The 15195-nt window shown below is 52.6% G+C and overlaps 1 protein-coding gene across 5 annotated transcripts in view; it reads right to left on the bottom strand.

The window, feature by feature from the left end:
- Window positions 1–15195, bottom strand: part of TP63 (tumor protein p63) — a 122381-nt gene that overhangs the window by 28054 nt on the left and 79132 nt on the right. The window contains exon 1 of one of the 5 annotated variants that reach the window (XM_090051431.1): window positions 3312–3377. The exons of the other annotated variants lie outside the window; for them this stretch is intronic. Within the exon in view, the coding sequence (XP_089907557.1) occupies window positions 3312–3362 (51 nt within the window). The 5' untranslated portion in view covers window positions 3363–3377. Of the gene's footprint in view, window positions 1–3311; window positions 3378–15195 lie in introns of those variants that run through there. 5 annotated transcript variants of the gene reach the window in all.

The following is a 15195-nucleotide window of genomic DNA, read 5'->3' as shown; positions in this document are numbered from 1 at the left end:
CTCACTGCTGTTCTGGGTCTTGCAGCATTCGGTCTTCTTTTTTTCCCTAAAAAACCGAGGGTATGAGAATCGTGACTTCCGTTATTTCTAACTAGAATTGTAAACTTTTAGCCTTACTAGGAGGGGACTTCTGGAAGGGGGACAGGAGCTGAAAGCATGGCTCGATGGTGTCTTAAAGGTGTAAGATGACAAGTCAAGGATGCAACCTGTGTGGCTAAGGAAGCCGCTTGGTCGTCAACCCCAGCTTCCAATTTTCTGGCCTGGAGCTGCAAAGGCTTGGGGATGGCAGACCTGGGGACAGGGATGAAGCAGAGACTCCAGACAGTAACGCTTTGTAAAAGACATTTTACAGGTGTCTCTTGAGGTTCATAATATTCAATCAATATTGAACTGCTTGACTGACAGGGGCTTACGGCATGGTAGGAGTTGCCCAAAGCAATGGCTAAGACCTGCTTCACCAATGAAGAAGCACTGCCATGCTGCAACGAGGCTCTGGTTTTTCCAGCTGTGGGCACAGAGAGATGAACTTTCCAGTGGGAACTCGGAGCCGATCCACAAATGACCAGATTACAGGTTATCCAAGGAGCGATGGGAATAAGGTTTGCCATGCAATATCACGGTAAAAAGAAAAAGGGAGAATCCTGGCACGTCTGGTCCATTTGGATCAGATATTTTATACAGCGTCAATAATCTGGGTTTACCCCTGGCTTCTCGAGACTAGTTTTGCTGCGTCGCGGGCTGCTCGGTATTGTGCTCTCGCCCCGTATTGCACACAGAGCACGGAAATTAAACCGCTCAGGAGGAGAAGGTTGAAAATTAGCTTGACTCAATAAATGGGCCTGTCATTTTGCAACAAGACAACTGCTATTATCCATTAGCAGGAACAAAAGCTGCCCCAACACCACAGCCCGGGGAGCTAATCCCGAACATGGAGAGAATTTCGATTAGGCTTCGGGAACACAAGGTTATTTAATATAAAAGCACCAGGAAGGCAGCCCAGCCATACGTTCTCAGCTAAGACAGGGAGGGGAAATTAAAAAAAAAAAATCATCTTTGCTCAGCCTTTTCTCTGGGGGGTTCAAGCACTATCTGTCATGTCCCAATCAGCAGACTGCAAGGGATTGCTCACAACAACAGTAAATTCAGCTCTTTGACTAATAATATGTTTTAAAGGGAAAGAAAGAAGAAAGAAAGAAAAAAAAGCATTCCAGCGACTCCGGCCCTACCCTTACCACCTGCCTGAGCAGACATCCTATATTACACACTCTTGGCATCTTGGCGGGTAATTCGGTATCGCAATGCGTGCACATGCCAGCCAACATCAGCCGACACCTGTCTGATTTCTCAACAAGCCCCCTTCTCCCGAAGGTGTGTCAACAAAAGGTTTAAAAGGGGGGGAAAAAACAACTTTCAACTCTCAAATGAAGCATTTTCAGCTAAAGAAAAGAAAAAGAGAGAGAGAGTCAGTCAGTCAGTCTCCTGGAAGGAACTGCCTCTCTTGTGCAATGCAAGTCATGTGGGTTTTCCACTGAACAACTAACCGTGATGCAACAAAATCCCCCAAAACACTACTTAGGAAACCTCCCTGTAATCTCATCCTTGCCCGCAAAACAGTCAAGGCACTTCGGCCCACCAGGCTTTCGCCCCGAAGCCAGTGACGTGTGTTGTAAAGGCCAGATGCTTATGACCAAAAAAAGGCCATCTCAGATATGAGCTTGCAAATGCAGGGCCATTTCTTCCAGTCTTTTCTGCTCAGATTAAGACACGATGAAATACCTCCCCACCCACAGCTGCTCACTTGCTGGTTCAAGTCAATCCCAACTAGCCTGAATTTAGGCTGCAGTTTCACAACGACTGGTTAGCAGCTATTTCTTCACTGTCCAACTGCCACCGAAAGTGCTTCAGGAATAGAAAATCCCATCACCAGTGTGGACACGGGCTCTGGTTTGCCAGGGCCTAGGGCCGTGATCCCATGACACCCTGGTTAAAAAAAAATGTTAGATGGATGGGGTGCACTTGGATGCACCCTTAGGTGTGCAAGCATGATTCACAAGATAAACCCAGAGCCTTCAAATACGAACCCAGAGTGTGAAAGCCGTTCTGCACGGTTACGGTCTTTGCAGCGGCAGAATTGCTTCGCTGTTCCTCTGTAGTCAAAAAACGAGTGAAAACCAAGAGCCGGCATTTTCCGCTGGGGATCTGGAGTTTAAGCAAGGCCTAAAAAGGCTGAGAACCACTGGCTTAACTAAAGTATTGTGTTTTCATACTTGCTCCAGGGGCTGCAGTCAATTCAGGGGGCTGCTTCCGCCGGTCATACGCTCAGCTCATAACTGCGGGTGTCCACGAGCAGAGCTAACGGGACTGCACGCGCCGGCCGAAGCAGCACACAGGCTGCTTCAGAAAAACTCAACTTCAGATGGCTTGGAGGAGAGAGCGTGGAGAGGGAAGGAAACCCCGTCCACCCAGAAGAGCCCGCAGGCCGGCCGGTTCCACAGGACAGCGAGTGCTTAGAGCCTCTGCTGGCCACGCTCGAGAGCTCGTGCAAATTGCACAGGGCGTGAGCGAGCAAAACTGCCCTCCGGGCTTCCTATGAGGACTGACGCACAGCACTGCAGTGGATCAGCCCCAAAGCCCAGATGGGGAGGGCTGAAGATGGTTCAGCATTACTGCAGGGCCTCAAGAGCTCCACGGGGTCCTCGCTGAAGCCTCTCGCGGAGGGGCCCCGGGGCAGTAACTCCTGGAGGAGGTCTCCTCGTCCCCTCAGGGCCAGGCCACGCCTGGGGGATGCGCGTGAGGGCACCCTGCATATCCATCCTCCTGCCAGGCAGGTTTGGGATAAAGCCGCACTCTCTCTTCTCCCTCCTGGTCATGGCTTGTCCGAGCGCCTGCCGCGCACAGAGCAACAGCAGGTCGGCTCGTTATCCGGAGAGCACCCCTGCGAGGAGGGGGCGCGTCACCCCTGTTCTTCCCCAAAGAGAGAAACTGAGGCCCAGCATCCAGTCCCCAACCCTAGGACCTCAGTTTTCCTGCCCCTCTCCATGCCCTAGAAACCCAGGGAGCTGCACCCCTGTCGCACAGCCTCCGCCGGGCCGCGATGCAAACCTGGCACGCGCCCAGCCGGCAGGGGGGACCTTCCCTTGCCGGAGCGCACTCGCCCCTCGCCCCCCTGCGCCCCGCGTGCAGACGGCCGCTTGCCAGACGCACACGGATTGCGCTGACGAGCCATTAAAATCCTCCCTCCGAGGGCTTTTCTCCGAGAGCCGCAGCCAAAGGCCGCCTGTTGCCACCTGTCAGTCGCGGGGATTAATTACCTGAGCGGGGCTGGGAGCGGCGCATTCTTCCTCCGCCGCGCCCACACCCATGTTGACATCAGGCAGGTGGGCCTCGCATCCAGCCTGCCTCCGACCGCGGGGGGGGAGGAAGCCGGGGGTGGTGGGGGACGCACAGGATGGGGATGGGGAGCGTTTACACTGCAAACCGCAAGAAGGAGCAGCGAGGAATGTGTCACAGTGATTCTTTGTTCCCTCGGGGCGCGACAGCGCACAAGGCTCCTAACGCCGGACCGGACTCCGGCGGCAGCTGCTGCACCTTGGAAACTTTAATGAGAAGGAAAAAAAAAAAAAAGAAAAAAGAAAAAAAAAATAGCCCAGCCTGCTTAGGTAAACGGGGATGGGGAGGAGTGGAGAAATATAGCCTCCGGGCAAGAATTCAGAAGAACGGAGTCAGATGGGCTGGGTGTTTCTTTCCACCCCCACCTCCTTTCTAAGGGATCAGCTCACCCTTTCCCCATTTCTCTGTCTGCTGCCGGGATGTCTGGCTAATTGCATTTCACCTCACGAGAGGCGACTGGAAAAACAGAAGTAAAAGCAAGGAGGTGGGAGCATCGTCTGTCCCCGATGAGATCTGAAAGGCAGCGGGCTGGGCTGGGGCTGGGGGCAGGGGAAAGCCAACCCAGAGGGTTAGATACAGGGAGGGCAAGGCACTTGGGTCACTGCAAGGTTCAGCTGAACGTCGACTGGAGCAGGTTACCCAGAGAGGCGGTGCAGTCTCTGTCCTTGGAGGTTTTGAAGCCCTGGGCAAGCAAAGCCTCGGCTGGGATGATGGAGTCGGGGCTGGTCCTGCTTGGAGCAGGGGGTTGGATTAGATGTGACCTCCTGAGCTCCCTCCCAACCCTCATTGTCTAATTTTATATTGCATTAAGATTTCCTCTACCCTTTGTTGCTTTCTATGACTTGTATTCATTTGGCAGGACCAGGATAACCTCTCCCTAAAGGCTGATGCAAGCGGCTGCATTGCTCCACGCAACTGGCTAATACAAGGCATCTCAAAAAGCCGCGTGTACGCGTGCATCCACGCACCACTCCGGCCGTCACCCTGGGTGTCCAATAAGCACCTACAGGAAGATGCATGGTAGGTTCAGCTTGCAGTTCTCCAAGGAAGCAAGAATCATCCTCGATGACCATTCCTAAAGGACGCATACTTATTTTCGGAGACGGCCTGTACGTGTCAGCATGTGCCTCTATTTACCCACCTTAATGGAAACCCTGTGAGGAGAACGTGCTGCTTTCACATGTTAGAGGAAGAACACCTGGCCCTGCTGCAACCCCTTTGCCCCCACCGAATCCTCTCCGGTCCTCCCCTCTCACCCTAACAAATCAATTCAAGCAAAACCGGTGCCCGGAGCCAACACAGACAGAAAGCTCAGGTGCTACTCGGGGGTCTAGACCACACATGCACAAAATGCATTTACTAAGCGTCTCCCCCGGCCCGCGTGCCAATCTAGCACGCCGGCAGAGGTACCGCTGCCCCCCTGAATGTGCAGGTTTGCTGTGGTCCATATAGTCCCATCCCCACACCCATGCTGCCTGCTCCACGTGCTGTTCCCTAACACGTGCCACCCTGACGCCATAGAGAGTAGCAGTGAAGCTAGTCTGAATACAGGGACTAATCAAGGGGCAGGCTGAAGGCAACGCCAGCATACAAATAAGAAGATTTCCAAAAACCTGCAGCAGAGAAAAGCTCTTGAGGACTTGTTAGTGCAAAACCCCCATCACCAACAGACGGTGCCTACATACAGATTTAAACTCTGCGCTGCCAATGAGCTGGACAATCTTGACTGGAGCACGTCTGTGCTAGCAGTGCTTTCACACCTAGCTGTGCCCCAAACCCTGAAAGCATGGAGTCAAAAGACTTAGCAATACCATTTTGTACCCTCCTGCTGCACTATGAAGCCCTTGCACACATGGGCTCACATCTGAGGTTATTTCAGTTTGGGGAATTCAGCTAAACTCCACCAGAAGCCTGAAAAGAATGGGGGCATGGCTTGAAAACAGGGATATTTTGCAGCCGTTCAATGAAAAAAAGAAGGCATGGCCCATGGAAACTGAACTGTATCCGAATTCAATGTGACGCCACACAAAACTCTTCCCACGTTTCAGGGCAGAGCTCCCAAAGCACGTTGGGACTGATGGGAACATTTCCCAGCTCCTTCCATCAGGATGGGCATTGCTATATTAACACATGCATACAAAATCTAAAGGTTGCTGGGGGATTTTGATTTTTTTATATATGTATACTCAGTTGAATTCTTGACCTAATAAATATATATTAAATATATATATTTTTAAATTAAAAACTTCATATAAACAACCTAACTTCAGCCTGAATGTTCTACTTGCAAAGCCTTGGCTGGGATGATGTAGCTGGGGCTTGTCCTGCTTGGAGCAGGGGGTGGATGAGATGTGACCTCCTGAGGTCCCTTCCCATCCTTATTTTCTGTGATTTTATATTGCATTAAAATTTCCTCTACCCTTCGTCTCTCTCTTCACACTGAAGTCTCTCTGGGGTACAGATTCCATCTTCTTCTGGTTTTGGAAAGTATCTAGAAACTTTTAGGTGCTCCAGTGTCCAATGCTATGAAGCGGAAAGGCTGTTTCACATGGGAAAGCTTGCAAAGGGGAGTGGGGTTCTCACTGAACTGAAGCTGAAAAGAAGGACGGTGGCTTTCCTATACAGCTTAAGTGCCCACTGCCTCACCAAATACAGGGCCACTGCCTCAATGCACCATTTTTTATTTAAATCGATTCTTCCTTTGAAAACAACCATCCAGAAACATCCTTGCATCTGCCGCTTTATACAGTGCAGGGAATGAGAAAAGTTATGGATTCAACATTTGCCTTCTCAAGGCAGCATGGCAGGGGGGAAAGAAAGATCCGCTCTGCAGCAGAACAGGCCTTTCCGAAAAATGTGCGCCGGGGCTATTGCGGGATCCAGGCTCGAGGCAAGACCCCCAGGGCAACCTTTTTGGCAGACAGGGCACAAATGAGCCCTATGCCCTTCTCTAAGTGCCACTCCCATCCCCTTCCTCTGCCTGATCCGCTGCTCAGCTGTCTATTCCCTGCCCTATCTGCTGCTCAGCTCTCTACCCCGTGCTCTCTGCATGATCTGCTGCTCAGCTTTCTGCTCCCTTGCATATGCATGCTACAGGCTGGCCTCTCTTACACCAGATGACAACGGTCCATGCTGGCCTTCAGCTATGAACAGAGGCATCTCTTAGCTCAGCTCTGTACGTCTTGCAGCCTTCGATCTGCTCAAGGATCTCTCCAGGGAAATCAAAGGGCAAAAAGCCAGCGGAGATCAGCACAGCTGTGCCCAGGCGCAAGGGCTGAAGCCTCTCCAGGTTATTTTGGAGATCTTGCTGGGTCAAAACAGGAGCCACAAACGGGGCTTTGGCTCTACCGAGCGTACAGCCACGGGACCCGTCCCCAGCGTGCCCCTGGGAACAAAGAGGACCGTGCACTGAAGGAAAAGGGACCACGTTTGTGAAGCAAGGGAAGGGAAACCTGAGCTGGCAGCAACGTGCAGGCAAATCCCGTTTGACTGTCACCCCGACGGCGCTGCTTCAGCGCAGAGATGCACCCAGCCTACTCCCCCGCAAGCAAATACCAAGCCTCATTTCCTCCCCCTGATCTCTCACTTAACAGCCCCTCTCTCATCAGCCCAGCTGTCCGTCTAGCCCTAGTCATCCCCCTGCCCAATTCGTGCACTTTAGCCAGCCGCCCCTTCTAGCCGGTTCAGCTCACTGGCGCAACTGCACTGACAACAGGCAAATCTCCGTTACAAAGGGTGCATTCAGGGGAAGATTTGCAAAGGAGGCTCCGGGAGACGGACAATCTCCACTGAAATCGGAACTGAGTGTCTCTCCTCCTCCCCTCCCTCGAAACACGTAGCTGTCAGGCTCCCAGACAACCCTCCTCTGTGCGAAATTACAATTACAGCTCTTTTAATCACATGGCTAGCACATCAGGTATAGTAGCAGATCCCCAGCTCCTGATGTGGACACCCTTGAATAGGCCAGCTTGATGCAACACCGCTGGGCCAGGCCGAGCACATCCAGATGTTGCTGAACAGCTGCCTGGTTTCCAACACCGCCCAACCCTTTGGTGTCAGGACAGCTCCTGGGCACATGTTATACGACACGTCTGCCCCACTTCTACGATGTTAATGTAATGCACTTTATTTAAGAAGCTGCATGCTCAGCTAGGTGGGACAGCATGTCTTTCACTGAGAGGGGCTTTCTTCGATACAGCTATGCAGTGCAGGCCAGGTTGCCTACTTTGCTAACCCACGCTGCCCCAATTCCCTGGTTTCCCCCCCATCTCTCTGCACCGATCTGTTGACTCTCGTGCATTAAGTTGGCGGAAGTGAGGTGAGGGCCATTTCGATCTCTGAAACAAAGCACTCAGCTTACAAGGGCCCATGTCTGGGCTTTCATGTGCTACAGCAACTCAAACATGCTTACGTGGTCAACTGCTGAATGACAGCAGGAGCGGTGCCGGCAGGTTGAAGGCAGCGATTCTTCCCCTCTATTCAGCACTGGGGAGGCCACATCTGGAGTCCTGTGTCCAGTGGTGGGCCCCACTACAGAAAGGCTGTGGACACGTGGGAGAGAGTCCAGTGGAGGGCAGTGAAAATGGTTGTGGGGCTGGGGGACAGGACTGGTGAGGAGAGGCCGAGGGAACTGGGCTGACTGAGTCTGCAGAAGAGAAGACCGAGGGGGACTGAATAGCAGCCGTCACCTCCCTGCCGGGGGGCTGCAAAGGGGATGCAGCTGGACTGGTCTCAGTGGGGGCAGATGACAAAAGGAGCAATGGGCTCAGGTTGCAGCAAGGGAAGTTGAGGTTGGATATTAGGAAAACTCTCTCAAGAGGAGGATAATAAAGCCCTGGAACAGGTTATCTGGAGAGGTGGTGCAGTCTCCATTCTTGGAAGTGTTGAAGACCCGGGCAGACAAAGCCCTGGCCGGGATGATGTAGTTGCGGCTGGTCCTGCTTTGAGCAGGGGTTGGACTAGATGAGCTGCTGTGGTCCCTTCCAGCCCTCAATTTCTATGATTTTATCCTTCCTACATGCCTTCAAATACTTTGATCACTCCACTGCCCTGGTTACTCAAAATAAAGAAGTCATAAGGACTCATTCTTTGGAAAATAAGGAAAAAACAAAGCTATCCAAGCTCTAACGGCACGCCAGAATGTCTCTGAAATGGAGCAGAGGCATCAACTTTGTGAGTGTAGAGTTCAATCCAATATAATAAAAATTACATCAAACATCAGACCAAGATGCACTTTTTTGGGGCAGACATGAAGGGCAGGGTTTCTTCAAGAGCTTATGTTATACCCCCTCCAGCCCCTGGCAATCCCCCCACCCCCATAGATCCTTCATTGCTTCAAATATTCCCAACAACTGGGTGGTATTGTTGCAAATAAGAGAATTTCAACTTAAAGAAATAATAATTAGTGTAGCTGCACTGAGAGAGAGATCAGCTAGCGACTTCTACAGTCTTGTGACCAGCTATGCAACCCTGGGGGATTTGGGTTATTATATTAGAAATGATTTAGTAAAGCTACAGACAAGTCACCTGGGCTCAAATCTGGCAAATACTTAAACACGTGCCTGACTTTAAGCCTACGAGTCGTTCCTTTGAAGTTAACGAGACCATCAAGGGGCTTAGAATTAAGCACGACGTTACTGGCAGGATTGAGGCATTGCCTTCGGAAAGTCTATGTTCAATTCCCATCTGGGACGGCGTCTCATTCCAGCGGTGCCGGAGAACGGTGGACTGGGCAATACCCTAGGCAAGACATCTATCCACAGACCAGTCTGCCTGTTCTCTGCAGCGGATGAACCTATTGCTTCGCAGGAGGAGGGAACACCAGCATCTGCAAAAGGTGAAACCCCTGCTAGCTGCAGGGCCCGCAAAAGCCCAATTTCAAGCCTCCTTCTGCCACATCCTGATTCCAGCCAAGAGAGGAAGAGAATCAATCATTTTGGACCATCTTTCTGAGGCTCAGCTGCAGAGGACAGTTTGCTTCCTGTTATTTTTGTGCTATTTCATGTGGAGCTGACCTTGCACGCTCCATCTTGCCAGGCGATCTACGTACTCCACCAGCCGGAGGGAATGCCAAGTCACCTGAGACCAAACTTCTGAGCATGATGTTTAAAAGGTGCAAAAAACAGCTCTGAAACCATGCCGATAAATTCTGCAAGTGAAAACCCAAAGCAATGAAGCACTCTTGCATGCTAGGAGCAAAGAGCGGCAGCTAGTCTCTTCACCCACTGAGCATTTCTGTGCTCGCTACGGCATCCTCGGTCACCAGGTGATGGTTGTGGGACAGTCAGGGCATGAGCTGGCGAGGCTCCCAGGTCCACCGGACCTCAGGGTCTGGAGCCCACCACCACAGAGCAAAACTCTACCTCCTTCTGCCTGCCTGAAAACCATCGCCAGGAGACAGTGGCTTCATCCCACAACCACAAGCGCGGTCTAGCAGGCACCAAAACATCTGGATTGTTGTACATCTGCAACCACTGCATAGCCCGCTCTGCCAGGCCAATTCAAGCACTGGGTTTGCAGCAACAGCTCTATGCAGCTCTGCAGTAAGCAAAAGATGTAGTGGAAAGAGCAGAGGACCAGGGACCAGGCAGGGCTGAGATGGAGCCGACGGGATGCTCGCTCTAGCATCCTCATGCACGTGCCCTTGGAGCCACAGGGACTAGCAGCCCGGAGACCCCCTCGCCCACAGCCAGGACGAATGGGCTAACACGAAGGGCGCTCACGACGGAGGAGACAACGGGCCGTCTAAAATGGCAATGCACCAGATGCCTTCTTGCTTTCACGAAGACCCCAGGGGAATGCTAAAATGCTCCAATAGCTTCCCTGCCAACAGGCCAGAAAGCAGCAGACTCGAGCAGGGATGGAGCTGGCATTTTCCAAGGGGGGGTCTTGAGTCTCTCAAGAGGTGCTTTGAATCTAGTAAGTGCTCAAGAAGCCGTGCCCCTTGAGACACACGGCTCGATAGAATCAGTCATGCCCACACTGACATCCTCCGGGACCCTTCACAGGAAAGCTAGCCCCATCTGGACTCATTTGGTTCATAACCTGAATCCGGCGCCCATCAGCTTGTGTGTCAATGTTCAGCTCCTCTCTCTCCTCAGTGATAAATATAAAGGATCCACTGACTCTCTCAAAGCACGCTGGAAACCCTTAGATGATCCCATGCGTCCACCCCAGCACCCCTCCTCATTCAACTCGGGTACCAGGAAGTTTTGCACGAAGTCAAGGGCTTCTGCAAAGGGCTGCACTGAAGCAGACAGGCACCTGAGCCAGACGGACGAGCCGAAGGATGCACGGCCCGACTATCACTGCTCTGAGCTGGGGGAGCACACACTGCCTCTGAGGGGCTCCGTAAAGGCAGAGGACGATATAAAAATCTCCCTCTGCAAGCTTTTAATGCCAAGCACATGCACAGCAGGAAGATGGCAACAAGGGCAGGATCAAGATGCCCACCGCTCAATGCCACACGCTGACAAAGGTGAGCAGCGTGTTGCCTTCTAGGAGGTGCATCATTAAAGGGCAACAACCTACTATGACGACCAGCTAAGTGCCATTCCCTGGTAGGGGGTCGGGGCTGGGCTGCAAAACCTCCCAGGAACAGATCTCAAAGACGACCCATTGCCATGCTCTTACATCGACGGTCTGCTCTGCAACATGCCAAGGGCCCATTGCTCCTAGTCAAGCTGCAGGAAGGGAAGAGGATGCAGGCCTTCTCCTCCGCCTTGACTTCCTTTATCCCCCTTTCCATAGAAAGGGCAGATCCGTCTCCGGCTCGGCGCTCTAATAAACCAGAGCATGAATCACACACACAGAAGAAGAAAGAAATTAAATCCGCCAGGCTTTCAAAGCAGCTGCAGCAGTGCCAGTAAAATGCACCATTAAGGTGAGTAATTTTCCTGTTTACTTCACATGTTCTCCCCCCCCCGAAGAAAACGGAGATGTGGGCAGGACCCATCAAGGAAAAGCTTTGGAGCAGGCAGCAGCATTCCCAGTTTCTACATAAATGCTGCAGGCCACGGGGGAAGAGGCAAGTTCAAACTGAGCTCTCGACAGCAATCAAGCGCCGCGGCGCCTCTGGTCTTGTCTCGTGCATACCTTACAAGTAGCATCATGTCTCCCCAATTCTGTTTCCCTGGCAGCGCGCACACCCTGTTCCTTCGCTCGTCTTCCAGAAAGGGAGTCCTGCACACGCAAGCTGCATGGATCTTCAAAATCGAGAACAGATTTATGGCCCTGGAGCTTGCTGGGGGGAGGGGGGGAAGTTGTCCTCCTCACCTCTTTTGTTCCTGCCAGACAAGGGGCAAGACCCCTCTTGCCCCACGGATTTTGTGCTTTGGCTGTCAACGTTCAGGGAGACAGCGGCGTTGGGTCCGGTTACATTTCAAACCACTGACACGTACCAGCACGTCTCTTCCAGGAGCTTCGTTTCCTGCTCGTGTTATGTCCCTTTTCCAGAGTTGCACCTATGCAAATTCTCTTCCTCCTTGCGAGCCACTGCCAATCGCACGGCCACAAACCCTGCCGCGCTTCCCTACCCAGGATGCATCCAGCTGGAGCGTCAGGATGCCCGGGTTACGGCACCAATTCTGGACCTGCTTAACTGGAGCACGTCTTGGGTTATAACAGCCACAGGAGAGGGCTTCGGAGAAGGGCCATGTTACTTCTTGCTCGCTGTCAGGACTCGCTTGGGAAGGGAAGGAGAGACCCTTCCCTTGATGAACACACATGCCACCGACACTGGACGCATCCAGCTCTGCCTGCTTGCTGCCCTGGCCAGGCCGATCTGTGCCGCTGGATTTCTCACTTCATTTACCTACAGAGCCCACATTTAAGTGCTTTGTATAACGTATTTCTATGACTTTGAGGGACAAACAGGACCAGGACGTAGAGATGCACGGCCACCAATATCTGCCAACTTTTGTCTAGGATTTCTCCAACTCTTCAGCCACCGATACCGAGATAAACACTGCCCTTGACTTAGCTCTCCCTGACGTGGTTTTTCAGGAAACCCATTTTCAGAGCTGGGACTTGACTGAGGAAGGTCCTGCATCTCATGCCCCTCTTTAAGCATGGGTGCCTTGTCCTTCCTGGCACAGGTGAAGAAGATAGGGTAGACATACCTTGGGTTTGCCCAGATCCATATTCATGATCTCAACAATTTCAATGCCCATCTGTGCTGCTGGGCAGACGCCCTCCGACCCTTGCCGGCCCCCTCGGAAGCAGCACATTTCCTGCATCCTCCTCTCCTCTCACCGTCAGCCCCAGGCCTCCAATTTCCACATGCTGGCCTTCAACACGTGACGCCCACCGGCAACCCTACGCCATGCCACTGCAACCCTACAATTTGCAGATCAAAGCACCTCCTCGCCCTTCGCAAGGGCTGTTTTACAACAAGACAGCGAACAAATTAGGCGAGGAAGGGCTTTGTGCAAAGCGAGAGGCGGCATGGGAACGAACTTTGCAATTAGCTGGAGACGCTTAACGGCGCTTCAGCCAGGACTGCCAAGAGGAGGAGAGGCCAAGACAAGCCTGCAACGCAAGCTAAACGGAGGACCACAAAGGAGTGAAATGTAAGGCCTCCGGTTGTACAAGCAGACATGCGTGTGAAGCAACCCTACTGATGCTACAGGTGTTGGCAGTGATGCAGGGGCCTGTCCTCAAAGCTACCGGGCACTTAGTCTACGGACAAAGTAATATCAATTAGTCTAATTAGCTCAGCCCAACGAGCCCCCAAAGTTGGGCTTGTTGGGCTGAGCTAATCAGATCCACTCCATGCATCTTGCCTCCACGTGCCAAGAGAAGATGCTTCGCCAGGCCACCGACCTACCAAAACCAAGGGCACCAAGAGCGACCTGCCAGACACTGGGCAAACCGATACTGCAGTTGGCCTTGCAGGTCACACAGGACCTTTCTGGTGTCAGTGCTTCAAACCTGGTTTCTTCTACAAACAGGCACAACTGGGAATATGAGCCTTGCGCCCGTCCCGAGAGATGAGCACGTCCTCTGCCCCTGCAGAGCAAACCCTCTCCATCTTGTTGCAACACGTGGCCCTCGAGACGTGGCTTCGACATGTGCACTTCTTCAGGCCGATGGGGAGAGCTAAGGAAGATGCTGCCGGCAGCACAGAGCTGGCTTGATATCACTACCTGGGGGCTAGCAAAGGGCGGGGGCCGCTCTCCCGGAAAAACCAGGACATACAGAAATTGGACGGCCTGGTCCATTCAAAGCAGCAGCACTTTCCCGCAAAACCAGCACTTGTTGCCACTGAATCATGTTGGGGGGAGCAGTTCCCTGGGGAACAGCCCAGTTAATCAGATTTCTCAATTAACCACTTCCCAATTAAGTGAGCTGCGCTGTAATTGGGGATGGTTATCACCTCCCCGCAGCCTTTCATTTCATTTTGGGGCTGTCGGCGCTCCTGTCCAATCGTCAACATCGTTTTTTAAAAAATTTTTTGGCAACGGGAGACCCAGAGGCGAACGCAGGTGAACAAACAAGACTTGCAGTTGCAACACCGGAGCAAACGACCGGCTCATGTTTTCCAGCCTCCCGCCTCCGGCGTGCGCCGCAGACGAGGAGGACGGCGTACAGCCTCCGTCAGCTCTGGACATCCCGTCGCGCCGTACTGCAAGGACCGGGGGGGGGGGGGGGGGGGACACCACGGTTCCTTGCCCCTGCATGCACTCCGGCTTCTGCCCCGATGCATAGGATCAAAGCACCCTACTACCGCATCCAGAGCTTGCATGGTAGCACGTGTCATTATTGACAACACCCCATCGGGTGCTCAAATCCAGGCAGCGGCAGGTTTGATGGGCTACTATCTAGACTAGAAAGCAGCAAGCATCGCCCTGCTGCTGGAGAACAAAGGCGGCACACAAGCAGCAGATGACAATTCACGCAGCAAATGCCTTTGCATTCTCCGAGGGTCTCATCTGATAACTTGTCCTCCCTATTTTATGGGTTCGCTCGTTATTCGGTTCGGCCAAACGTCAACTGGGGCTTGGCATAGGACTGCTCCCCTCCATCCGCAGCGATCCTCCAACTTGACGCAGGGCAGCGCCTTGGAGCCAGGCAGGATCCGAAATGCAGTTTTGCACCGACAACCGCGTGCCAGGATTCACAGGGACATAAGTGTGGCCTTGCTTACAGTACACAATAACCTTGTCCCGATTTCTACCCTGGCAGCACAGCGGGCTCCTGCCCTGAAGACCCTACAGGTTAAAACAAAAAACCAAAGGCAGAGGACAATCAAGAGCAGCCAGACACGGGGGGGCAAATGAAGTCCTAGCATGGCAGCTGGCCAGCATCAGCAGAGCCATTTAGGCCAGTGAATCTCATCCTGGGCTCCGTGACACCCTGGGATGCCTCGAGATCCCTTCGAGGGTGTTGTGGCATGTTTCTGCGTGCAACCACAGCCCACCAGACACACGTGGAGGTTGCACGTGGGAATCCAGAGGGTCAGGAACATCCTGCCCTGGTGAGATCTGTGCAACAGAAGAATTGCTCTAGGACTCTTCTGTAGTCAAAAAAAGAGCCTCGAGTCTATCAAGGTTGAGAATCACTGATCCAAATGGAAGCCATCACCCTTTTGTTTAGATGCAATGCATTTACTCTGCAGTCAGATTCACCCCTCCAAGGCTCTCTGCCGGGGCACCCCGACAGCCTGCTCCAAATCCCTGCATCTTTAATCCTTTACTTAGCCAAAAAAAATAAAATAAAAAATGCTCCTGAACTCTTCAATCAGCCTAAGCTCATTTTCTGCTTGGAGCTTCCAATTTCTGCAGGTAGGGCTTTCGCCACTCAAGC

The sequence above is a fragment of the Crocodylus siamensis genome, chromosome 6, assembly GCF_052110815.1.
Source record: "Crocodylus siamensis isolate JL-2025a chromosome 6, ASM5211081v1, whole genome shotgun sequence".
NCBI lineage: Eukaryota > Metazoa > Chordata > Crocodylia > Crocodylidae > Crocodylus > Crocodylus siamensis.
Note: the sequence above shows the minus strand (reverse complement) of the source record. Positions and strands in the feature narration are given on the sequence as shown.